At 45.5% G+C, this 27,031-nt stretch overlaps 1 protein-coding gene across 1 annotated transcript in view; it reads right to left on the bottom strand.

The window, feature by feature from the left end:
* si:dkey-1d7.3 (transmembrane protein 132C) overlaps nt 1-26,626 on the bottom strand; it is a 53,674-nt gene extending 27,048 nt beyond the window's left edge. The window contains exons 1-4 of the mRNA XM_056291211.1: nt 26,599-26,626; nt 19,085-20,012; nt 7,588-7,734; nt 119-290 (exon numbers count right to left, since the gene is read on the bottom strand). Coding sequence (XP_056147186.1) covers nt 119-290; nt 7,588-7,734; nt 19,085-20,012; nt 26,599-26,626 — 1,275 coding nt within the window. The remainder of the gene's footprint in view (nt 1-118; nt 291-7,587; nt 7,735-19,084; nt 20,013-26,598) is intronic.
* Between the last annotated feature and the right edge of the window lie 405 nt (nt 26,627-27,031).

Below are 27,031 nucleotides of genomic sequence, written 5' to 3'. Positions count from 1 at the left end.
GAAGTTTATGAACTATGAATCATATTTACACGCACGCACGAGCATGCAACCTTTCTGTGTAGTCACCCCCCCCCCACCAACACACAGGACTCACAGCATGAAAACGAAAGGCTCTCACCATGATCAGAGGGGCAAGACCCACGTAGTCTTTTTGGGTGGTGTAGATCCTCATCACGCCAACATCTTTGACGTTTCCCGGCAGCTCCAGGCGCCAAGTGATGACGTGACTCTCGGCTCGCTCCGAAACGTCCTTGGGCACGAAGTCCAGCTGCAGGACCTCCAGCAGGCCCCTGTGGAGAAAAGTGGAGAACAGAGGATGGTAAACCTGTGGGACAGTCAAACGTGTTGCTGTAGTGTGCGACAACGCCGGCGTGATGGAACTTTTAGCTCTTCCCTGTAAGGACAGATTAACATTAGGCGACACTCCACAGCGAAGACAGATGAGGAAAAATACACTTCAGTATTTCGGAGAACAAAAACAAAAACCAGCTGTGAAGACGCAGCATGACATGCATGTTATATGTGTTGCAGACAACAAACAGGAAAAAAGATGCAAAAGTTACAACTGGATATTATCATGCAACTGGCCCAGCCGACTGTCAACAATGGCTCAAAATAGAGCAGGTATATTATCTTTCTTTTTTTTAAGACCAGTCTTGTTCTAGCTTGAAGTGGCTGATGTTAAAACCAAATTAGTGACTAAGCTAATTCTCAGTATTCTCCTTTTTTTCTGACTTTGGGCCTGATGGACCACACTTCCCCATTTCCAAATAGAGATTTGTATAACTTATTCATTCATTCATCCATTCATGCATTCATTCATTCGTTCATGCATGCATTCATTCATTCATAACTTATTGATTTATTCATAACGTATTGCATGCATTATATTTTATATCATAAGATGCCAACTGGTAGTAACAGAACACATCTTTGGACGACAATCAGGAGGCTTAAATGGTCCACATGCTGTTCATTTAGTTCAGCCTGATAGGGATTAAAAATGGTGATTTTAGGGCGTCCGGTTGATGCATCGGTCTATTCCATTGCCTACCAACACGGGGATCGCCAGTTCGAATCCCCGTGTTACCTGCGGCTTGGTTGGGCGTCCCTACAGACACAAACGGCCGTGTCTGCGGGTGGGAAGCCGGATGTGGGTCCGTTCGGGGCGGGGGGGGGTGAATAGCGTGACCCTCCCACGTGCTACGTGCCCCTGGCGAAACTCCTCACTGTCAGGTGAAAAGCAGCGGCTGGCGACTCCACGTGTATCGGAGGAGGCATGTGGTAGTCTGCAGCCCTCCCCGGATCGGCAGAGGGGGTGGAATGGAGACCGGGATGGCGAGGAAGAGTGGGGTAATTGGCCATGTACAATTAAGGGGCAATTTTAAAAAAGAAATTTTTTTTTCACTTCTTTCTTGAACTTTTTCCTCAACTCCTAAATTGCTATCAAGTTTCCTGACAGAGTTTTATGGAGAAAAGGTGGAAAAGCGAAACCGCCCCAAGGTCAGTGAATAATGAGGGATTCACACATGAGCAGGTTACTGGGTCACCAGCTACCAGGCTTTATGTTGTGTGTTTAAAAAAAAGGATCTTAAAGTGCAGAGAACAGATATTCTATTAATTACAGACGAAGACAATTAATTGGCTATAAGAAAAGCAATTAAAAACTTCACAAGACAACTTTATGAAATAAATAAATAAATAAACTGCCCCAGGGCAGAAAATATAAACAACAATGTTATGTTTATCGTTATCAAAAGATGTATTGAAGTACTGCCAGCATATGATTCATTTCTCTCCCTCTGTCTGGAATATAGCATATCTGATGCTCTGCAGGCTGCGAGTTAGAAGAAGACTTGTTGAAACCAGAGTAAATTGGGTTTTTTTAAGTAATACAACCAGATGATTGTTTGTTTCTACTGAGTTTCATAACGCACACAAATTGGAGTTTGCTGTGAGGCCTCGTGAAACCAAGGCCGTAGGGTCCTGATCCAGACACCACAGACCGTCCCGAGATCTGAACCCAGTGATGTCTCTAAATGAGACGGATTGAGATGGATTCCATATGGTTCACTGGACCTGTTGACCCCCCACTCTCCCACTCAGAGAGAGAGAGGGAGAGAGAGGGGGGGGGAGTAGGGAGGAGAGAGAGAGAGAGAGAGAGAGAGAGAGAGAGAGAGAGAGAGAGAGAGAGAGAGAGAGAGAGAGAGAGAGGGAGGGAGCGAGAGACATAGGGAGAAAGAGAGAGAGGGAGAGAGAGAGAGGGAGAGAGGGAGAGAGCGAGAGAGAGAGAGAGAGAGGGAGAGAGAGAGGGAGGGAGCGAGAGAGGGAGAGAGAGAGAGAGAGAGAGAGAGAGAGAGAGAGAGAGAGAGAGAGAGAGAGAGAGAGAGAGAGAGAGAGAGAGAGAGAGAGAGAGGGAGAGGGAGAGCAGGAGGGGTTAATTCTCCCATTTCCTGGAAATCCATCTATTAAAGGGGCTTTTGGGGGATCGTTGTCCACAGACCCATGGACGTATCATCATTTCAAAGCGATGGGTTCGAGTGTGTGCGTGTATTTGTGTGCGTGTGTGCGTGTGTGTTTGCGTGTGTTTGCGTGTGTCTCCTGGTGGCGGCTTTGCGCGAGAGACTCGACTTGCAACATCTCTACTTCCTAATCTCTCGTGCTGAACGTGCGAGCGCCTAAGCCTGGATAACGCTGCCGTGATTATGGGGTGATTACGGGTAAGTGGGTCGGGCGGGCGGTGGGTGGCACGTCCGTGTGTGGGCGGGGGTTGCCGGGTAGAGGCGGCTTCTAATGTATGCCAACAGCTCCAGGAGGCACTGGGGCAATCAACCTAACAGGTACACTGCACGGGGCAGCTATTAGGGAAATGATAATGAGTCACTGTTGTTTTGGAAGTAATCATGTCAGAATATATTTATTTATTTATTTATTTATTTATTACTCAGTGCTGTTTTAAATAATCAACTTTTCACCTGACAGTGATGAGTTTCACCAGAGGGACATACCGCGTGGAAGGATGACGCCATTCTCCCCAGTTCCCCCCTCCCCTTCGAACAGGCACCCTGATCGGCCAGAGGAGACGCTAGTGTAGCGATCAGGACACATACCCACACCCGGTTTCCCACCCGCAAACACGGCTAATTGCGTCTGTAGGGATGCCCGACCAAGCCGGAGGTAACACGGGGATTCGAACCGGCGATCCCCGTGTTGGTAGGCAAGGGAATAGACCGCCACGCCACCCGGACTCCCCCTTCATTCATTTATTTCTCAGCTAGCAACAAGGTCCTGAGCACTACAACCAAGACACCGCACTTCTGATCTCTAGATGTTTAATCAATAGATGTGTAACGGATTTCAAACCGGTTTAAGAATCGTTCATAGCGACCACTTGGGAATCAGTCCCCTTCCCCATGGCCGGAACCACATGTCTGTGTAATGCACAGTACAGCGGATACCTGCATGACTTCCTTCTAGTGCTGAGTCACATGATCTGCTCTGCTTCAGAAGAAACCGGACCCACGGCAGCGCTGACATTTGAAACGCGTATTGTCTGATCCGGGTAACCTATAAAGACCGAGTACTGGAGTAACACGATTAGCCGCGCTAAGCTGCCCGCCATGCAGCGTGTCCCTGACCCCGCAGCGAGGAACGCCGCGGTCTTTCATTAGGGCGCCCGCTGACAGCTGGAGCCGGTTTTAATATGCGGTCCGGGACTCGGGCGCGCAGTTTTCAGTGACATCTATTAAAACTGACGCCCTGGAAAATAGAGAACATAAAACATACCTGAGTGGTCTCGTAAGTTTTTTATCGCAAATATCAACGGGCAATTCATTACCAAGGGTGTTATCGCGTAGACAGGCGCACGCGCGCCCGCGCAGGCGCGCACGTTCAGCCTGCTTGTGCGGCTGCAGACAAGGAAATAGATTCACATTGTTTTGTTTTTCTTTTTTGTTGTTTTTTTCCAATCCTTCATCTTGTTTTGTACCAGACATACCGATGAAGGAATGACGTTTTACAAATGTTTTTCTAGCAGCCCCTCAAAACTTATAGCAATGTTTATGGAAACAACAAAATAAGATATGGTCTTTCAAGCAGGAGTCTTGGGCTCAAATTTTATTTTTTTCCCCTTCATTGTGTCCCCTATCCGACCAATTACCCCACTCTTCCGAGCCGTCCCGGTCGCTGCTCCGCCCCCTCTGCCGATCCGGGAAGGGCTGCAGACTACCACGTGCCTCCTCCGATACACGTGGAGTCGCCAGCCGCTTCTTTTCACCTGACAGTGAGGAGTTTCACCAGGTGGACGTACCGCGTTGGAGGATCACGCTATTCCGCCCAGTTCCCCTAGTCCCCTCCCCCCAACAGGCGCCCTGACCGACCAGAGGAGGCGCTAGTGCAGCGACCAGGACACATACCCACATCCGGCTTCCCACCCGCAGACACGGCCAATTGTGTCTGTAGGGACGCCCGACCTATTCGGAGGTAACACGGGGATTTGAACTGCCGATCCCCCTGTTGGTATTCAACGGAATAGTCCACCACGCCACCCGGACACCTCGGGGTTACATTTTCAATAATAGCCATTAATTAGGTGTTTACAATTACACAGAGTGAAAGTGAGGTGGCAAGAAGTTAGCGAAGATTACCCACAACACAAAAATCACCCTTAAACACACATGCACATGCACACATACCCTTACAGTACACACAAATATCTATCTATATTCATATCTATCTATCTATCTATCTATCTATCTATCTATCTATCTATCTATCTATCTATCTATCTATCTATCTATCTATCTATCTATCTATCTATCTATCTATCTATCTATCTATCTATCTATCTATCTATCTATCTATCTATCTATCTATCTATCTATCTATCTATCTATCTATCTAGCTATCTAGCTATCTATCTCTCTAGCTATCTAGCTATCTAGCTATCTATATAGCTAGCTGTTTATGTGATCTGGTTAATAACAACTATGTATTGGTTAAAACGAGGGCCGAAAGCCTGTATCAGGTATGATTTCCACCTTTCTTCACTGTCCTGTCTAAATAAAATTTAGAAAAAATGAAATATCCAAATACATGAACAAAAAAACCCCAAAAAACCAAAAAGAATTAAATAAGTAGATACATATGTTAATCCATGACATAGCTAGATGCTTGTTTTTAGTTTGGCTTAACCAAAAGTTTATCCAAGGGCTACAATTTGAAAGCACAACATTCTCGTTTTCATCAGTCATTTCCAGTGAGGTAATTGTGTGTTAGGTCACAATGCCATGTCATAAAATACAAGCAACAGTGTAACACATGACCAGCCAGGAGGAAGAAGCAATCTGTTTGGTCTATATTTGTGTGATGAGCCATCTGCATAGTGTACTACTACTACTACTACTACTACTATTTTTGGCCGTTCCCGTTAGAGGTTGCTACAGTGGATCACCCGTTTCCATCTTTTCCTGTCCTCTGCATCTTCCTCTGTCACACCAGCCACCTGCATGTCCTCCCTCACCACATCCATAAACCTTGTCTTTAGCCCTCCTCTTCCCTGGCAGCTCCATATTCAGCATCCTTCTCCCACTATACCCAGCATCTCTCCTCCACACGTCCAAACCATCTCAATCTTGCCTCTCTTGCTTTGTTACCAAACTGTCCAACCTGAGCTGTGCCTCTAATATACTTGATCCAAATTTTGTCCTTCTTCATCACTCCCAAAGAAAGTTTTAGCATCTTCAACTCTACCACCTCCTGCTCTGCCTCCTGTCTTTTCTTCAGTGCCACATAGCTGGTCTCACAACCATCTTGTAAACCTTCCCTTTAACTTTTGCTGGTACTCTTCTGTCACAAATCACACCTGATGCTCTTCTTCATACGCTTCACCCTGCCTGCACTCTCTTCTTCACCTCTCTTCCTTAGTACCCATTACTTTGAATAGTTGACCCTGAGTATTTTAACTCATACACCTTCATCACATCTACTCCTTGCATCCTCACCATTCTGCTGTCTTCCCTCTTGTTCACACATGTGTATTCCATCTTGATCCTACTGACTTTCATTCCTCTTCTCTCCGGTGCATACCTCCACCTCTCCAGGCTCTCCTCATCCTACACCCTACTCTCACTACAAATCACAATGTCATCAGCAAACATCATAGTCCACGGAGACTCCTGCCTGATCTCGCTTATCACCATTGCAAGCAAGAAATGGCTCAGTGTCGATCCTTGATGTAATCCCACCTCCACCTTTAACCCATCTGTCATTCCAACTGCACACCTCCCCACTGTCACACTGCCCTCATACATATCCTGCACCACTCCTACATTCTTCTCTGCACCTCCCCACTTCCTCATACAATACCACACCTCCTCTCTCAGCACCCTGTCATATGCTTTCTCTAAATCTACAAAGACACACTATACCTCCTTCTGGCCTTCTCTATGCTTCTCAATCAACATTCTCAAAGCAAACATCACATCTGTGGTGCTCTTTCGTGGCATGAAACCATACTGCTGCTCGCTAATCATCCCCTCTCCTCGTAACCTAGCTTCTATTTCTCTTTCCCATATCTTCATGCTCCATATCTTCATGCTGAGGCTGATCAACTTTATACCTCTGTAGTTACTACAGCTCTGCACATCGCCCTTATTCTTGAAAATCGGTACCAGTATACTTCTTCTCCATACCCCAGGCATCCTCTCACTTGTGTTAAACAATCTCGTTAAAAACTCCACTGCCATCTCTCTTAAACCACCTTTCCACTCTTCATCCTCTTCACAGCTGCCCTCACTTCCTGCCTGCTAATCCACCGCACTTCCTGACTCACTGTCCCCACATCATCCAACCTTCTCTCTCTCTCGTTTTCTTCATTTATCAGCCCCTCAAAGTACTCCTTCCACCTTCTCAACACACTCTCCTCACTTGTCAGCATATTTCTGTCTCCATCCTTGATCACCCTAACCTGCTGCACATCCTTCCCAGCTTGGCCCCTCTGTCTAGCTGATCAGTACAAGTCCTTTTCTCCTTCCTTCGTGTCCAATCTCTCATACAACTCATCAACTACTTTCGTCATCTCTCTGACTATCTCACAACTTCTTTGCCAACCTCTTCCTCTGTATACTTTGCTCTACTCCTTTATTCCACCAACAAGTCTCCTTGTCTTCCTTCCTCTGTCCAGATGACACACCAAGTACCTTCCTAGCTGTCTCCCTCACTATTTCTGCAGTGGTTGCTCAGCCATCCGGCACCTCTTCACTACCTCCCAGTGCCTGTCTTACCTCCTCCTTGAACTCCACACAACAGTCTTTTAGATCTCTCTCTCTCTCTCTCTCTCTCTCTCTCTCTCTCTCTCTCTCTCTCTCTCTCTCTCTCTCTCTCTCTCTCTCTCTCTCTCTCTCTCTCTCTCTCTCTCTCTCTCTCTATATATATATATATATAACTTTGTTGAAAGAAACACTCATCGGTAGGGACTATATATATGTGTGTGTGTGTGTGTGTGTGTGTGTGTGTGTGTGTGTGTGTGTGTGTGTGTGTGTGTGTGTGTGTGTGTGTGTGTGTGTGTACACACAGCAGTGGACTGACCTCTTTGCAGTGACAGCCACTTTTCTCCAGCAGTTTATGGAAACAGTGTTTGGAGACGCTTCTCTGCCAGGCTCCACCACAGTGTCCCAGAGAGCAGAGTCACTTGGCCGAGCTGCATTGAACCAAAGACCCTTTTTCACCGTGGCCCTGCAAGAACACACACACACACACACACACACACACACACACACACACACACACACACACACACACACACACACACACACACACACACACACAGGTAAATATAGACACACACATATGCGGACTTCTGTGCACACAAAAACATTAGCATACAATATGCATTGTAAGACTGCAGATTAATACTATTGGCATAGTTTCTGGGACGCAGCGCTGACTCCATCAGGTCTGTTGGGAGTTGGTGGAAATATAATGAAGACAATAGAAAGATGACCATAATTATTGTGTTTTTCCTGTAAACTGTGTCTCACGCACTACATCATACCAGCCAATGCTTTGTTTTTTTGTTTGATTTTTGCCGCGTGCTATAATTCATTAAGTGTGATAATCCATGCAGATTCATTTAGCACCTATGCTGGGTAAGGGGAACACAAAAGAAGAAAGAAATTCCTTATTTTGACCGTCAATATTTTAGAAGATATTGAGAGGGTTTGTGTTTATCCATGTGTGCAGTGTGTTTTACTTACCTGTTTGTGTGTATGATTCATGTGTTGAGAAGGTGGGTGTTTGAAAAGGTGACCGAAGAAAGACTGTGTGTGTGTGTGTGTGTGTGTGTGTGTGTGTGTGTGTGTGTGTGTGTGTGTGTGTGGTGTGTGTGTGTGTGTGTGTGTGTGTGTGTGTGTGTGTGTGTGTGTGTGTATGTTTTCTCCTGGATTGCCACCTTGTCATGGTGGAGAAGCTTGCATGTACTAATGATGTCCAGAACTCTGCTGCCCGGAGCTTTGCTCCTGGCTGGGTCACCCAAGGTGGACAGGTCAAGGCAGACAGGTCAAGGCGGACAGGTCAAGGCGGACAGATCAAGGTGGACAGTCAAGGTGGACAGGTCAAAGTGGACAGGTCAAGGCGGACAGGTCAAGGTGGACAGTCAAGGCGGGCAGGTCAAGGTGGACAGTCAAGGCGGACAGGTCAAGGTGGACAGTCAAGGCGGGCAGGTCAAGGTGGACAGTCAAGGCGGACAGGTCAAGGTGGACAGTCAAGGCGGACAGGTCAAGGCGGACAGGTCAAGGTGGACAGTCAAGGCGGACAGGTCAAGGTGGACAGGTCAAGGTGGACAGTCAAGGCGGACAGGTCAAGGTGGACAGTCAAGGCGGACAGGTCAAGGTGGACAGGTCAAGGTGGACAGTCAAGGCGGACAGGTCAAGTTGGACAGGTCAAGGCATACAGGTCAAGGGGGAGGTTCCAGATGAAGCACGATCCAACGAAGACCTCAACAACGGCAGAACTGGCAGAAGATGTCTTCAGATCACAATGCCAGTGAAGGTGGATGAAGGCTGCAACAGAGGGTGGTCTCCAATGGTGTTGCTTCTCCATGCCATTGGACTCTGGCCACCCCCTGCCGAGGACCATATGGTGGGTGCAGGCACACCAACCTCTCCACGTAAAAGGCTGTCAGGCACAGGCGTCCTGCAAGGGTCAACCCATATACATCCTGGGTCAAAGCCCGGTGGTGATCAGTAGGAGGTGACAGGGGCAGGATATTGAAGTCTGGCAGCCCCTAGCCACAACCTGGCACAGATCAGTCGCTAAGCCCTGGGACTGAGGCGGGGGGCTTCTCGGCTGCTGCACCCGTGACTGAGCAGCCCAATTCAGGATCCAACTGCTCACCCCAGTTAGAGAGGGGGCTAGAAAAGGTACCCTAAATATAGTCTGTCTCGTAGCGGTCTATTCTGTTGCCTACCAACACGAGGATCCTGTAGGCGGCCCTGCAGACACAATTGGATGTGTCTGCGGGTGGGAAGACAGATGTGGGTATGTGTCCTGGTCGCTGCACTAAGCACCTCCTCTGGTCGGTCAGGGCGCCTGTTCGGGGGGGAGGGGGAAGTGGGGGGAATAGTGTGATCCTCCCATGCGCTGCGTCCCCCTGGCGAATCTCCTCACTGTCAGGTGAAAAGAAGCGGCTGTCGACTCCACGTGTATCGGAGGAGGCATGTGGAAGTCTGCAGCCCTCTTTGGGAAAAAGGCGAAATCCCTGCGCAACATAGGGACACACTCGTTGTCTCTATCTTTAGGAAAGGGGACAAAGCTGAGTGTGGAAACTACTGCGGCATTTCCCTTCTTTCCACCACAGGGAAAGCCCTGGCTAGGGTCTTGGACAACAGACTCCTCCCAATATCAGAAGGCATTCTGCCAGAATCCCAGAGTGGTTTCTGTCCTAACAGAGGTGCCATGGACATGATTTGTACCGCTCGCCAACTCCAAGAAAAAGCCCAGGAACAGAATCAACCATTGTACATGACCTTCATAGCCTTAACCAAAGCTTTTGAGTCCATAAACCACCAGGCCCTCTGGCTATTTCTGGAACAAATAGGCTGCCCTGACAGATATATCGGAGTACTACAACTATTACAAGGCAAGGTCATTGCCCCAACCCTGTTCTCTGTCTTCATTGCCACCATCCTCCACCTCATGGGTCTCAACCGTCCTCAGGCATACTGAGCATACTGATGCTTTTGCAAAGGCATACAAGCAGCTTGGCCTGGCTATTAACACAAAAAGATCCATATCTTTTACCAAACCCCACCCAATAGAAATATGACTGCTCTGCCCACATCCATCTCTGTAGACAACACCAGACTCGAAAACGTAGAACACTTCCCATATCTTGGCAGCCTTCTCTTCTGCAAATCCAACACTGACATTTAAATACACCATCATCTCAGCTGTGCCAGCCGGGCCTTCTCAAGATTGAGTAGAAGGGTTTTTAAAACTGTGACCTTCAGGCCAGAACAAAAATTCTGGCACTGCTTTCCACTCTACTGTATTGGTCAGACCGGGACCACATACAGCAAGCACCTGAAGGCACTCGAGGCATACCAACAGCGCTGCCTCAGGAAGATCCTCTAGATCAGCTGGGAGGATAAGCACAAGAACTGCAGCATCCTCGAGGGGACCAACATGCCTACTATAACTGCCACCATCGCACAACACCAGCTGAGATGGACCGGCCGTGTCCTCCGCATGTCTGACTCTCACCTCCCGAAACAAGTCCTTTACTCTCAGCTCGTGACAGGACACAGTGCCCCCAGGAGGGCAAAAGAAGCAGTATAAAGATAAGATCAAGGCCCACTTCAAGAGGTGTGGCATCAACCTTAACACCTGGGAACAAGCAACGAAAAACAGGGAGGCTTGGAGACTGGCGGTCCGAGAGGGTGCTGGGCGCTACAACCATGACCTCCACCATGCTGCTGAAAACAAGCACAGACTCAGAAAGGAGCAAGCTACCAGAAAGGCCCAAACCACACCCTCAACTGCTTCTTGACACCCTTGCCCATGTTGCCCCAAAATAAGAATGGCATCTATGCCACCTGAAGACCCATAAGGTCCTAGAAGGGGGACAGTCACACTCAACCTGCCGATGATGAGATTGGTCCTGCGACAAAATGGCCTTTTACAGGTTAAGTTGATAGCCCAGCTAGATGGGTGGAGATGGATTGTCATTTTCATTGTCAATTGTCAAAAGATTGGCCTGAAAGGAGGACAGTCATAATCGAGTGACTGCTGATGAGATGTGTGTGTGTGTGCGCGCGCGCGGCGTGTGTGCACATGAGTATGTTTTGTGTGTGTCCGTTTGTGTGTGTCCATTCGGGCTTGTGCCTATCACGATGAGTCAACATCAGGGTGTTGTGTTACCAGCAAGGGGCTATCAGGGGTATTGAATTTCCATTAGCCTTAGGAACACAGGCACAAGCTCATCACATGTGCGATTTGGACACACACATATTATTGTGCATGTAAACAGACTGAAGAAGCACCTGTCGTGTGTATGTGTAGAAGATTGTGTGTTTTCTTCCCTATCAACATTATAAGTGTTCATTTTTTTATTCTTATTTTTTTAGATGTCAGTGTATCCATCACTTTTATCTATACAGTTTGTTATTCAGTATGCATTTATCTACGAGACAAGGAGCTTTACTTCAGTTCGGGGAAAGGTTTGATGAGTGATGGTGCCTTCCACATGCAGACATGTTTGGATGTCTTAACCAGGCCAGTATGTCCTCAGGACTTAATAATCTCCCGTCCTCCCTATGGATGAATTCCAGCTGTGCCACTTGGCCCCTTGTTACTCCAAACATGCAAACGTTCAAGCACATGAGCCCATGCGCGCGCGCACACACATACACACACATACACACACACACACACACACACACACACACACACACACACACAAACTTCAAAACACACACTTGTGCAAACGCAAGCATAATGTTAAGGTGGTGATAAACCCAGCTCATCCACGTCCAGTAACCAGGCAGAATGTCAGTCATGTCCAAGCTAACATTGAGTTTTAGGAGTCGCAGCAAGGACATGTAGGAGACCGGAGCATGCGCAATGGGGCGCAATGTGGGGGAAATGACTATCACAGGCGCTATGTAAGATCAGTGTGTGTGTGTTTGCACGCAGAAACATTTTCTCCCCAGTTGTGTCCGGCCAATTACCCCACTCTTCCGAGCCGTCCCAGTCGCTGTTCCACCCCCCTCTGCCAAGCCGGGGAGGGCTGCAGACTACCACATGCCTCCTCCGATACATATGGAGTCACCAGCTGCTTGTTTTCACCTGACAGTGAGGAGTTTCGCCAGGGGGACATAGTGCGTGGGAGGTTCATGCGATTCCCCCCAGCCCCCCCCCCCCCGAACAGGCGCCCCGACCGACCAGAGGAGGCGCTAGTGCAGCGAGCAGGACACATACCCACACCCGGCTTCCCACCCGCAGACACGGCCAATTGTGTCTGCAGGGACACCCGACCAAACCGGAGGTAACGCGGGGATTCGAACCGGCGATCCCCGTGTTGGTAGGCAACGGAATAGACCGCTACGTTACCCGGACGCCCTTGCACGTGCGCGTGCGCGCGCACGGCCTGTGCGTGTGTGTGTGCTTGCACGTAGGAACATGTATTCAAACTGGCTGAATTTCGCTTAACTGTTGTTTGCTGTCTATTGTGTAACCACATTAAAAATAAAGGAGAGAGAAATCTGCTTCCATTAACTGAATACTAAACCTTCATCCTGTTTAGCCTGCGCAACAAGAATCAAGCCTTCTCTCTCCACCTGCCAAGTGTTTGGCAGTTTAAACAGATAATATAAGAACAGAAGAAAAACAGGTTAAAAGCTACTATATACTGTCATACAGGAAATCCCGTTTTTTACTCTGACCACAAAATTATAAGACCGTTTTGAATATCTCCCTATGTAACATATTAAAGCAAACACAGAAAAGCAAAATAGACACAAACATGTAAACACAAACGACAGTGTGTTTCAGGGTCAGCAAACAAGTCCATATATTGATTGAATGAAAGAATGAAAGACACCTTGTCTGTCATTGTATTCTTAAAATGAATTTGTCTTCTGCATCTAACCCAGTGGTTTTCAAAGTGGGGGCCGCGGCCCCGTAGGGGGCCGCCGGGGGACGCCAAGGGGGCCTCAGCAAATTGGAGGGAAGATGAGGGAAAATGCTAAAAAAAAAAAAAAAGAAAAGAAAAATAAATTGAATTATTATGTATATTACGATCCAATATATTTTATAACAAACGATGCTTATAATGGAAAACAGAAATATTCAATATAATGGAAGGATTAACATTTGAAGTATAAATGTCATTATTATTGCATTAATAAAAGTAAGGAAATATATTCAGGAGTTTTTTTTCTCCTTTTTAACATTTGTCGTAGTATTGTCAATGGGTTTTTAAAGACATCTTGCAAAAAGGGGGGCCCCCAGCCAGAAGCTAATGCTATTTTGGTAGGCCTTGGCATGGAAAAGTTTGGGAACCCCTGGTCTAACCCATCCTGTTGTATAGGAGCAGTGGGCAGCAGCAGCGCCCCAGTACCAGCTCCAGTTCTTCTTTCCATTACCTTGCTCAGGGGCACAGGCAGGCGTATTAACCCTAACACGCATGTCTTCCTCACGGCGAGAGGAAACCGGAGCACGCGGAGGAAACATGCAAACTCCACACAGAAAGGACCTGTGATGGCCTGGGGTTCGAACCCAGGACCTTCTTGCTGCTAGGCAACAGCAATAACCACTGGGCCACCGTGCCGCCATAAAATAAAGAATGTGTGTGGGCAAAATGTTTGTATGCACAAACAAGCACATCCTCACACACACTTCCGGTAGTGGTCCGTTATCAAGCCAGACTGATCAATAGCAGCTGGGACAGGGTCAAGGACAGGGTTACTACACACACACACACACACACACACACACACACACACACACACACACACACACACACACACACACACACACACACACACACACACACATAATGGCTTGTCCATAGAAGAAAAGCTAGAAGTGCTGCCAAACAGTTGAACCGCCATTTGGCAACGGGATCATCACCCTGCTGAGATCGATTAGAGGTTTCCGGATCAAACGCACACAGCCAGAGGCAGCGATGGGCTTTCCAGGACACTAAAGGTTCACATCCTGTTTTCAGAATAGATAAAAACGATGGATGAAATGTAAACAGGGAGCTGGTTTATTCAGTTGTTACTCTCTTAGATCATTATGAAGAGAATCATGGAATGGCATCACTTGTCCAGGATAGGTTGTCCATGTCCTGCTTTGCATTGTTTGGTCGCTTTAAAAAATATGTTGAATATACTGAAATAAGAAAAAGTTCTTTATGTGTCAATTTCAATTTTATATATATATATATATATATATATATATATATATATATATATATATATATGTATACACGCGCGCGCATTGCAGGAACTGTGCGCAGGCACATCCGCGCCCAGTATATAAACTATAAGTGCCCAAATAGTCCCAAGTATGGTTGGGAAGGACAGATAAGCTTTGACCCCCCAAGTTGGTTTGGTGGCTGAGCCAGATCTGAGGTCTCACTTTAGAAGAGGTGCAGCCTAGGGAAGAGCTAAGATACTGAGCTGAACCCTCAAACTCCCATGCCTCTGGTAGAGGACCCGAGGATGAGGATGAGGAGATACCTTCCTCAGGATATACATGTATGTATGTATGTAGGTAGGTAGGTAGGTAGGTAGGTAGGTAGGTAGGTTTGTATGTATGTATGTATGTATGTATGTATGTATGTATGTATGTATGTATGTATGTATGTATGTATGTATGTAGGTTTGTATGTAGGTTTGTATGTAGGTTTGTATGTAGGTTTGTAGGTTTGTATGTATGTATGTATGTATGTATGTATGTATGTATGTATGTATGTATGTATGTATGTATGTATGTATGTATGTATGTATGGATGGATGGATGGATGGATGGATGTTTGTATGTTTGTATGCATGTGTATGTGTATATACTATGTATGTATGTATGTATGTATGTATGTATGTATGTATGTATGTATGTATGTGTGTGTGTGTGTGTGTATATGTGTGTATGTATGTATGTATGTATGTATGTATGTATGTATGTATGTATGTATGTATGTATGTATGTATGTATGTATGTACACATATGCACATATGTAAATATACATATATTATTAATTGCTACTTTAAGCATGGTTGAAGTGCCATGTCCCATAGTCTAACCAGTATCCATATCTCACACCTTTTCATCTGTACAGTTTCTTTACCATAGTTAGATTTTCTTTTTTTTGCAACATCTGTTTCGTAATTTTTCTTTTTGTGGAGGTTTTTTTTTTAATTTGACAGACAAGATATTAAAGTAAAGATATAATTGTTTGAGCACCCTGATTTGCCCTGATACAAATCATGTTCATGACTGATTTCACTGAAATTAACTTGGGGTGGTGGGGTGGGGTTTGTATTTACACACACAGATTGCTGTATTTATGACGTCATGTGGAGGATGAATGGGCTGAAGGTGACTGGCTTTTTATATGCAACTACACACAATGACAGTCTGCACATCGCCTGCTCGTTTCTACACACCTTTATGGCCCCTGCCATGGCTGCAAACACGTGCGACATCACATTTTCTTGTTAAAAATTATAAAACCAAACTTTGCATTCTTTAACAGGAATAAACTAATGGCTTCAACAAGGGGCAGTTAAATGGTGAAGGTGTAGTTCTGTTGACCCTTTTACACTTCCCATAGTGATGCATGTACTCATGCTGCAACGTGAGCTTCTCTCAAACTCATAAACGAAATTTGCTCGCTTCAGAATATTATTGCCTACCCATTCCTTGTTAAAACAATGTTCATTTAAATATTTAAAGTACAAAAAGTACAAGTGTCTGTCATTTTACTTTCAGCTGATTTCCCCCACTTTAATTTTACTGGAAAGCCAGTCATACAGAAAAATAAATAAATAATGAAAATAAAATAATAATAATGATGATGATGATAGTAATAATAATAATGATAGTAATAATAATAATAATAAATAATAATAATGATGATGATGATGATGATGATGACAGTAATAATAATGATAATAATAATAACAAAAAATAAAAATAGAAAAAATATAATACTGCTAAGTTTAACATCTGATTGTGGGCATGTGGCAATTACCCTAAGAAGTTGTCATGCATTGAGAGTAAATGGAATATTAAAGAAAATATATGCTTTTGGTATTGTTTGTCCATTATGCAAATGTTGTAACACACACACGCACACACACGCACACGCACAAGCACACGCATGCGCTGTTTCACAGATGCAGCAAATCCTGGCGGTCAGCCCAGATCATCTCTGTCCCAAAGGGTTAACCTCTCGAGTCATTTTCAATCAGGGCCGCAGATTATCTGTTCTGGCCCGGTGGGAGAGGACTCAATCTCGGGCCCCGGGAGCGGAGCGGAGTAAAGATTTCTCCCAGGAAGAATCAATCGCTTAGCCAAGCTCCTTGGAGTTAGCCCCCACTGGCTGCTCCTCGCGCCAAATCTCATCCTGGCAACGGCAGTAGGTCAGAACCACTAGGGCAGAAATCACTGGCCTGGCCGGAGGGGCTTCAGCACTGGGGTCACTTAATTTGGAGGAAGTTCAGGCAGAACAGGACATAATCCTCCCAAAAAAAAAAAAGTAAAAACAACAGCAGAATTTTGAGTTAAAGGGTTGGTGATTCTGCCAAACCCACTGTTCATTTTTATTTTTATTTTTATATTTAATAGCTCCAACAGCAGATCCGGGTCAGTGAATATGGGTATGTGTTGCGTCCGTGAATGTGTGTGTGTCTGTGTGTATTAAGAACGAACAAAGACGGCCATTATGACAATTTTGGATTTTCAAAGCTTATTAACTGTGGAACAAAAAGATAGAGATCTGCCGCTTCCCGAATGCTCCTAAAACTGCATATATTTGCATTTAAATTAGTTTTAGATCAATTGCACTGAAAAAAAATATTTATGTTAAGATCTACCTAAAACGACCATGACCGGTCAAAATGACCGCTCGTAATTTGCGCGTGATCGTGCGCGTTATGTCAGTATTTGTGACGTGTGGTGATCACGTCATTTCCTTCGCGAAGTTCATCGCTCTGTCCTAGAAACACACCAGCGTCCTCCCGTGCAGAGAAATAGTCTAAACTTGATTTTTGATTGTTTTGTCCCCCAGCATGTCTGGTTACAGACGCCATTACAGACGCACCATGACTACCACCGACGCGTTGCAGTATTTACAGGCGGTAGACAGCGGCCATTTTAAATTGTTTGAAAAATAGTATTAAAGTTGTTACAATGTTAATGTTGCTGTCAGTCGTTTCTTGGCAGACATACTAACATGTGTAATGCGTTAATATCTCGACTGGGTATTTATCTTGACAGAATATAGACTTTAAAAACCGGCCGTCAATTTGACCGCCCGTGGTCGTTTAGGTAGGAGTGAACTTGAACAATTAGCATGTCTCTGGAATTTAAGCATACCATTGGAGATGGGAGATAACACTGCCTCAGGTTCCGCTGTGTCACATGAATGTTAATACCAACCCTACATATTCATCTCTGCGTAACCTGCTTATATAAAACTGCCAACACGCACCAGATAACACAGAGGCTGGTAGGTTTGCGCTGACGCCACCACGTCGAGGGATAAAGGCAGTTTTTCATGTATTTCAAACAAAATCCATTTCATTGAATAAAGACTGTTATCACACTGCTCCCCGAGATGTCTTCTCACCGTACTGATCTGAAGCTTTCCAATCCAAAAAAAAAACAACAAAAAAAACAATTTCCCCCGGTTCTGTGACGGGCATCCGAGGCGGCGAGAGGCGAGTCTGAAAGCAGACTGAACTGTGTGCGCGCTTTGGCACGACAGCGCTACTTTTGTAATAAGTTTCAAGTTTATTTGTCTTCCCGCTCCGTTATAAATAGATGCATTATTTATGAAGTCTAATATCCGGGGGGGGGGGGGCGGGGACTTGTTCAAACATTAATGGGATGGTACGATACGAAGACCGGCGAATCGTTTTGCAATTACTTCCCCGTCTACGGAAGAGTGCCCTCCATAACTTCCCCAGGAAGGCGGAAGTCGCCGTAAAACGGGATGTGACATGTCTGTAATCTGGGTAGCCGGTGGAACCGGGAGACGGCACGAGTCACGCCGCCTCTGGAGCATGCTGCTGCGTGGCCTTGGTGGCACGCCCAATAACTATTCAAGTGGCCTTAAGTATCCATTTAAATGCATGGAACTTATCCTTCACGGAGACTCTCGGGTATATATCACGGTGAGTCCATATTTTTAAAGTCTCCTTTTTTTCTCCTTCTTCTTCTTCTTCTTCTGCTCTTAGTTCTTAAATGACGATTGAAATATCTCTAAAATTTATCTACTGGAACAACTTCTCATCCGTGCGTCGTCATTAATTACCATGGTCGGTGAGCTGAGATGATTTTTATTAAAGTTTGCCGGTAATGACACATTCAACACTACTCTCAACTGTGACAAAGTAGAGGCCAAAGGATGCTGGAAGGATGGCATACTAACAACACGGCTGAACTGGTTCACTCGAATATTAGTGTGTCCTCCATGAAGATCTCCCCCATGGCCACAGGGCAGATACAGGCTGTGGGATTAACAATTCATCAATACCCGTCAAAAACCATTAGCAAGAGTGCCTTGGCGCATACAGAAACACCCATCTGAATGCGTTTGAAATATTTCTAATAGTATAACTGTTGCCCAGAATGACAAATGTTGAACATTTTCAAAAACCTTTGACACACCAAAGGCAAATATTCCTTGCGACAAAGTACCTCAACTTCGGTTGTGTGTTAAAGGCATGTGCTGCATTAAACTGGCCTAACCTGCACCCAAGCCTTATTTCCATGCAACAAAAAAAAAAAAGATAAAATCCAGATAACCTCTACATTACAGGATTCTGTATTGACACCCATGGAGTTTTCTTACCTGAGAACGAAGTTCTCCAAGGTAGATGCACTGGATAGGAAGACATAGAAGGTGGCTACGTCTGTTGTCTTCAGAGGTTTAGATGAGGTCTGGACCACCACAGCACCACCCAACCTTAACCGCAGGAAGGTGGGGTTACCTGGTGGAGTTCTTAGCAGGTTGACGCTCCCAATTCTCCTCATAGGGGTCCCGGACTCCCCAGGACCTCCTCCTCTTCCCATTCCAACACGCTGCAGGCTGTCCTGAGGCACGCACTGACCCGTCTGGTCCCTCTTGCTCTGGAAGTAGACCTCCACAGGGTTACCCTTAGGGCCCGCTATTCCTCCTACTCCTCCTGTCTCCCTGCTAGAGCTGCTCGATCGGCTGGCTGGGCTAAACCAGGCCGGTTCTGGCTTAACCTGAGCCACACAGAAACCACCAGGAGAAACCAGGCATGCCCCACGAACCTCCCGTGTGTCCCAGAAGGCGTACGCTGTCACACAGTGAGCTCCTTCCTTAGACTTAGTTTCAGCCCCTTTCTCTCCATCTTCATCAGACTTTATCCTTCCTTGCCCCATGGCGGTGATGTCGCTACCTGAGGGCATGTGGAAGAGGATCTTAATTGCAGGAGATGAGGAACGCACCTGGCGGGCGAGTATAACTGGCAGAATCTTGCGACCACTGAGGAGCAGATCTGGACCAATGGGGGCATCTACACTCAGAGGACCGTATGAGGCATTGACGGCTGGCTGAAGGAGCCCAGCCCCAGGTCCAGTGATGAGAAATGTCTGCTTCTGAACCCTCAAGCTGGAGTTCCCTGTCTGCTCTTGGCTGCTCTGCCTCAGAAACAAATGGTCCACATTGAGGACCTGAAATCCCACTGAAGGGTAGACTGGTGAGGAGGAGGAGGAAGTCCCAATGTTTTCAATCACTTTCTGGCTGTCAGCAACTGAAGGGGCAGAAAACACACAGCAAGATTAGTGCTACATGCAGCAGTTATTTTCTAATAGTATCACCTCAAATTTGCCCTGACAGGTGTCATGCTCTTGGTACTAAGTATGGTACTAAGTATTCTACACTAGCTCTGGGTACTACTTAGCTAGCTGCTTTGGTGAACTGCAGTAATTGTACATGGAAAGTCACGAGAGAGAAAAAAAACTAATACATGCTAATTTAAAGTTGAATTTGTTTTATTATAGCTTTTAAATAGCACTTTTATGCTACAGCAAAATCATTACTAACATATAAAGGAATTGAATGGATGATAGATGCTGTATGGTTTGGTTTTATTTAGCTTGACAAAATGCACACTGAAGATTTTACATTTCAGCCTATGACCCCTAAACGCTTTATTGTCACCCTATTTATGGCACTTTAAGTTGGTAAACCAACTTGACTACCCAATGAAAACTGTGAAGAAACTCCTGCAATTCCTGTCTGTTGCTTATATTAATAAGCCCCCTCACAGTTTAATTGATAAACTAATGGAAAGAGTTTGAAATACTTTACTGACAGGTTTGGGCTTACTGGCAACTGGTTTGGTTGACTACTCATAACATAGAGATAAGGACACGAACACAACATTTTGAGTAAGAAACAAAGATAAAAACCGATTAAGATTAAGATTATATCAAGCTATACTTAATCCCCGTGGGGAAATTCATCCTTTACATTTAACCCATCCTAGCTGTGTAGCTAGGGGGGCAAGCGCCAGTTCTTCTTTCCTACTGCCTCCCTCTGTACCTAAGTGATACATGCAAGATGTCAAAAAAATGTGTTTTATTTGCGGATGACACGAATATATTTTGTTCTGGTGGGAATTTACAGCAGCTTTTAGAGGTGACCACAGAAGAACCGGAAACATTAAAAGGGTGGTTTGATAAAAACGAATTGTCCTTAAATACTAGATACCAGATACATACGAGATACTAGACCACAAAATCTGCTGGGAGCCTCACCTAACATATGGGCGAGCACGGCTGGCAAGGAGCATCGCAGCCATGGGAAAAGCAAGACATATTCTGGATCATACATCATTGCACACTCTGTATTGTTCATTTGTTTTACCATATCTGATCTGCTGTGTGGAGGTATGGGGTAACACCTACAAAACCAACCTACAACCATTATGTATGCCGCAAAAAGCACTCAAGAGAACTGCCTTTAGTCAGGCCGTCTTCTCCTTTGGAGCATCACATCAATGGCACTCAGTACCACAGTCAATTAGAGAGTCCAAATCCTATTGTTCATTTAAGAGTAACATAAATAAATGGCTTATTAACAACCAACAATATAAACATTGGTGCTCTTCGTACACACCTTTAACATGTTGTTTAACTGTATTGTACATTAGCTGTGTTGTATGTCTGCTTTATATATATATATATATATATAATCTTTATTATCTCTCTACATTATTTGCATATTCTGTATAAATTTTCTTGTTTGTTTTCTCTTGTTTTTCTTGTATTGTATACTATGTTGTATGTTTATTTATTTATTTTTTGGTTTGTTTGTTTATTTATTTGTTTATTATTGTTTACTATTTTATTGTCCTAGGATGCTGTGATGTCTTGAGTTGATGCAGTTGAAGGACAGTATGGGAGCTAGAGGACAAGATAGGATGTAAGCGACTGTAAGAGGGGAGAAGGAGTGTGACGTGGGTGGTGGAAGAAAAGAAGCGTATGCTAACAGACGTGTGTCTTCGAGTGGTCCCTTAGCAACACAACACAGATGCCTAACAACACCAGGCAAAGGGACTGCCGATGGAAACCAGCCTCTTAGCTAACTCGGGTACATTTACATTTGTTCTGAATATTGATTGATGTGCATCGTCCCCTCCCAAATCAACGTTAAAAAAGAGCCATAAGGATGGTTAATAATGCAGGATATCGTGAACACCGCCAACAAGCGATGTCTAAAGTCAAACGCCATGAAGTTCAGGGATTTAGTAGAATTTAACACAGCCCAAATAATGTTCAAAGCAAGAAACAATCTACTACAAGGTAACATACAGCAAGTATTGCCAGAGAGAGAGAAGGGGAAGATGATGTGAGAGGGAAACCAAACCTCAAGAAGTCACGTGTTAGAGCGACGTGGAAGAGCATGGGCATTTCAATCTGTGGGGTGAAGCTGGAGCAGGGAACTCAAACACAGTGCAAACATTACACACTTCAAGAAGAAGCACACAGGACTGACTTCCAAGAGCTGCGGGGACGATGAAGAGCTGTGTTAACTGTTTCAGTTTTATTCATCTCTAAACTTTTCTTATTACATTTTTCCCCCATTTTTCTTTCTATGACACCAAGTGGATATTTGGGTTGCACGTAGCATTGAGATCTGTTTATTCTTGCTACTTGACATTAGGACGTGTTTTTCTTTTTGGCTTGTCACTCCATATTTGCTATTTGCTTTCTTATGCTCTTTCTTTTTTTGTACTTACTAATTTTCATTAAAATGTCTCCTCTTGCTGTCTGTCTACGCGGCTATTCTTGTCCTTTAGTTGGCTTGCATTATAGGGGTCCACTTGCTCTCTGAATATCCTACTCTGACATTTAATACAAGAAATGACAAATGCCATTCCTGAGTGGTAAAAAGCCTCCTTTCTACTTCTGTGAAAAAGTACCGGCAGATTTTCACAAGATGCTGTTGATGGCAGCGCCCATTTCCTTTCACCGGTGACTTAACCTTTAGCTGAGTAGTTCACCACCCTCTGCACCAAAGGGAACTTAATTGGAGTTTAAGCTTTGCCTTGCAGGCAAAACTTGTCGAAAAGTTTTGAAGCAAGAAAAGCTGGTTAATAAATGCATGTGGGATGTGGGGGGCATATGTCTTCTCTATACCGTCAATTTTACAATATGTTGGTCTGATTTGTAACTCCATATGGGAGACACACCTCAACCTATTTATAACGAGTCACGTGGAAGATGTTGCACAGTTTTTTGTTCCGTTTTGTTTTGGTTTTTTTGTTTGTTTTTTTTTGTCCCCCCCCCCCCTTTTTTTTTCTCGCCAATTGCATTCGGCCAGCATTTGGCCAACTACCACTGTGGTGATAGCTGGCTAGCGTTATCTTTGGAAGCCCCGCTAGGGGGCACTAGTTACATGTTGCAAGGTGTTTTGGGAATAAACCTGGGGCTCGTTATTCGAGTGCTCACCTACGATACTGTCTCCGTCTCCGTTATTCATTCACCTCTTTACAACCACCACCCCCCCCTGCCGATGATAGGGAGGGCTGCAGACTACCACACGCCTCCTCTGATACACGTGGACTCACCAGCCGCTTCCTTTCGCCTGACAGTGAGGAGTTTCACCAGGGGGGCGTAGCGCGTGGGAGGATCACACTATTCCCTCCTGTTCCCCGACCGACCAGAGGAGGCGCTAGTGCAGCGAAAGGCATACCCACATCCGGCTTCCCACCCGCATACACGGCCAATCGTGTCCGCATGGACGCCCGAGCAAGCCGTAGCCCGTAGGTAACACGGGGATTCGAACCGGCGATCCCCAATGGTGTTGCATAGTTTTGGAGTAAATTTTCGGGAATAAAAGCATGTTTCGTGCGAGTCTCATGAATGAGCATTGCTCTGAGGAATAAGAGGATCCTAACACGGCCTAAAAACTACCCAACATTCATCCAAAGTGTGGAAAAGACCTACACTTAGCTTACAGAAGACGCCACACAGGATAATGTGCAATCTAACCAGCTTTATATACATTATCTCCTTAAACAACGAGGACATTTGTACAAAAACACTCTTTCAGGAGACTGTTACTTTCACTATTGTACATTACACGACCAGATATGTGGATAAACAACCCCCTTCTCTGAAGATGTTATTTATAAACCGATGCTGGGGCTGGGCCAGGCGAGAAAGAACATGGAAAAGTAAAAACATAATTCATGAAGGCTCTGCAGAGGAGGAATGTTCTCGGATCACCATTTGATCAGTTGATGTTGGGCTAACCCTGACCCCAAACTGGACCACATTTCCCACACGAATCAGACTGAATAAATGATGGCAGATGTCACGTGTCCAAATGTTGATCTGACAACACCTCTCACTTGCAGAAATGGGGAATAAGGTTACTAATATCTTGCACCTTATTTAAAGATTCAAAACTAAACCAGGCAACACGTATACTACTTCCACCCAACAGCCTGCACATATAACTGCAACCTGACTGTGGATTTGACTTTGGTTTTTGATGTTGACTTTCATATAAAGTTTAATGATCCCCGTAGGGAAATTATGCTCTGCGTTTAACCCATCCTCGCTGTGTAGCTAGGAGCAGTGGGCAGCCGCCGTGCAGCACCCGGGGACCAACTCCGGCTAATCCTGCCATGCCTTGCTCAGGGGCACAGACAGGAGTATTAACCCTAACATGCATGTCTTTTTGATGGTGGGGGAAACCGGAGCACCCGGAGAAAACCCACCGCAGACACGGGGAGAACATGCGAACTCCACACAGAGGACGACCTGGGATGACCCCCCTCCCCTCCCCGACCCCCCAAGGTTGGACAACCCCGGGGGTTCGAACCCAGGACCTTCTTGCTGTGAGGCGACAGCGCTAACCACTGCGCCACTGTGCCAAAAGCCAACATTTTTGACTGTCTCTGAAGCAACTTGACCAATTTTGATGAACAAAGGAAATATTTGCACTGCCAACATTTAGTGAACGCTAGCCATACCTCAGCTGTTCTGCTGCTGCACAATAGGCAGCTCAACAATGACTGGGTAGCTGTAAAAAGATAATGCTGCCGTGCATATTCATTAAAACCAAGCACGCAGGATTATATCCGCGTCTGAACCCCTATCACCTAGACCAGCATAAAAACACAGCTGGAAATCAAGTTTCAAAGGCACACACACACACACACACAGAGCATATTGCAAATTAAAAAATCAAAAAACACACCAAGAAATGCGTACGAACACACGAGGTCTCTTACAGACTCTCACACATAAGCGTGAGCACGGCGGCACACAAGCACACGCCGGAAACCAGTAGCCTTCCTGTAGCTTCCTCATCAGAAGAGAGAGGCAGCTCAGCCTCCTGGGTTTATAACGCAGCTCATCTCTGACAAAAAGGGAAAAAAATAACTTATTAAAAGTTGTGAAACTTCAAGGCTCTCTTATTCCTGTGTTACATTTTCCCCTAAATAGTTTCCACTGGCCAACCTGTGACGAACCCTCGAAGACCTCACGCTGAACAACCCAGCCTGCCTGCCATTACATAGATAGATAGATAGATAGATAGATAGATAGATAGATAGATAGATAGATAGATAGATAGATAGATAGATAGATAGATAGATAGATAGATAGATAGATAGATAGATAGATAGATAGATAGATAGATAGATAGATAGATAGATAGATAGATAGATAGATAGATAGATAGATAGATATTAGCAAGCCATGTTATTTTGCGTTTCAATTCATCATATCACTGGGAGAGTCTGTGTGTGTTAAGGGGCTGGTGGTATTGTGTGTGTGTGTGTGTGTGTGTGTGTGTGTGTGTGTGTGTGTGTGTGTGTGTGTGTGTGTGTGTGTGTGTGTGTGTGTGTGTGTGTGTGTTGTTGTACTTTTATCTCAAGGAGGAACAATTGGAGTTTTTAACAGTCAGAGTGAAGACATTTTAAGGGTTTATTCTAGGGTTAGGATTAGGGCTGGAATAAAGCTGGGGTAAGGGTTAAGGTAAGGCATATAGTTCTGATGGTTAAGGTTAGTGTTAAGGGCGTGGGAGTGAATGTAGTCAGTGAGGGAACCTGACAAAGAAAAAGTACAAAATGCCCGTGCGTGAGCGCGTGCGCGAGGGAGAGAGCGAGAGAGAGAGAGAGAGAGAGAGAGAGAGAGAGAGAGAGAGAGAGAGAGAGAGAGAGAGAGAGAGAGAGAGAGAGAGAGATTGGAGCAGTCCAAAGTTAATTCCCGCTACAGAAAACAGGGGGGGGGGGCGCACTGAAAACTCTTAGACAGAAGCAGACACAAAATAAGCAATAACAAAAACAACGTCACCCATTGCTTTCAACTGTCACAGCCCTCGGTCCTTAAAGACTCTAAATTAGATCGGAAGCTGGTGAGTGAATGCGCCATCGGGACCTTATAAATACAATTTAAACTGTCGTAAGACTCAATGGGGCCACCAAAGACAAGTGGGCAAACTGGCGTATACCCCCTTCCTTACAAGCGCGTGAGTGCGCACGCGAGTACCGGCCCCTCAGCGAGTGTGCGTGGGTCCAAGAGTTTTGCTCATTTGCCATTATCCAGATATATAGGCCTGTACAAAGTTATAGCGCTTTTCAGGGTACTTCTAAGTTATCATCCAAATTTCCACCGGCTTCTGTAGGACAATAGTATGCCAATAATAAAAAAAAGTCCACACACACACACACACACACACACACACACACACACACACACACACACACACACACACACACACACACACACACACACACACACACACACACACACACACACACACACAGAGGGAGAACAGAAACGAACAAACAGAAACAACCTGTCTCCGGGTCTCACCTCTGGTATTAGCTGTCAGCACGGACATTGTGACAAATGCCCATATTCGGCGGTGAAGAGTGTCGCGCTTCATGTTTTGTGATGAACTGACTGGTTCAGGTCACATCTGGAGTTGCAAAATGCACCGACGGAAGTTTAGGTGACTTTCTGCATACGGTTGAAAAAAGGCGCCGGTGGAAAACACAACATTTTCTGGTGCCCGGTAAAGCAGCCAACTCTTAACTCCAGAGGACCGGTCAGGGGAAAAATGTAAATTAAATTTTAAAAAAAAAGCAGGTGGGACAGGCCTTGCAATTCGCTTCCTCCGTCGTCTTATCGCTATCTGCGGTCTCTACGGCCCCGTTGTCATGGTGCGTTCCCCGCGCTGGGACACATCTGCTGCTCGCGCACAGCAGCAACAGGCTCGTCTGCGCTCATGACAGAAATCAGCGAA

The sequence above is a fragment of the Lampris incognitus genome, chromosome 12 (assembly GCF_029633865.1).
Source record: "Lampris incognitus isolate fLamInc1 chromosome 12, fLamInc1.hap2, whole genome shotgun sequence".
Taxonomy (NCBI): domain Eukaryota; kingdom Metazoa; phylum Chordata; class Actinopteri; order Lampriformes; family Lampridae; genus Lampris; species Lampris incognitus.
Note: the sequence above shows the minus strand (reverse complement) of the source record. Positions and strands in the feature narration are given on the sequence as shown.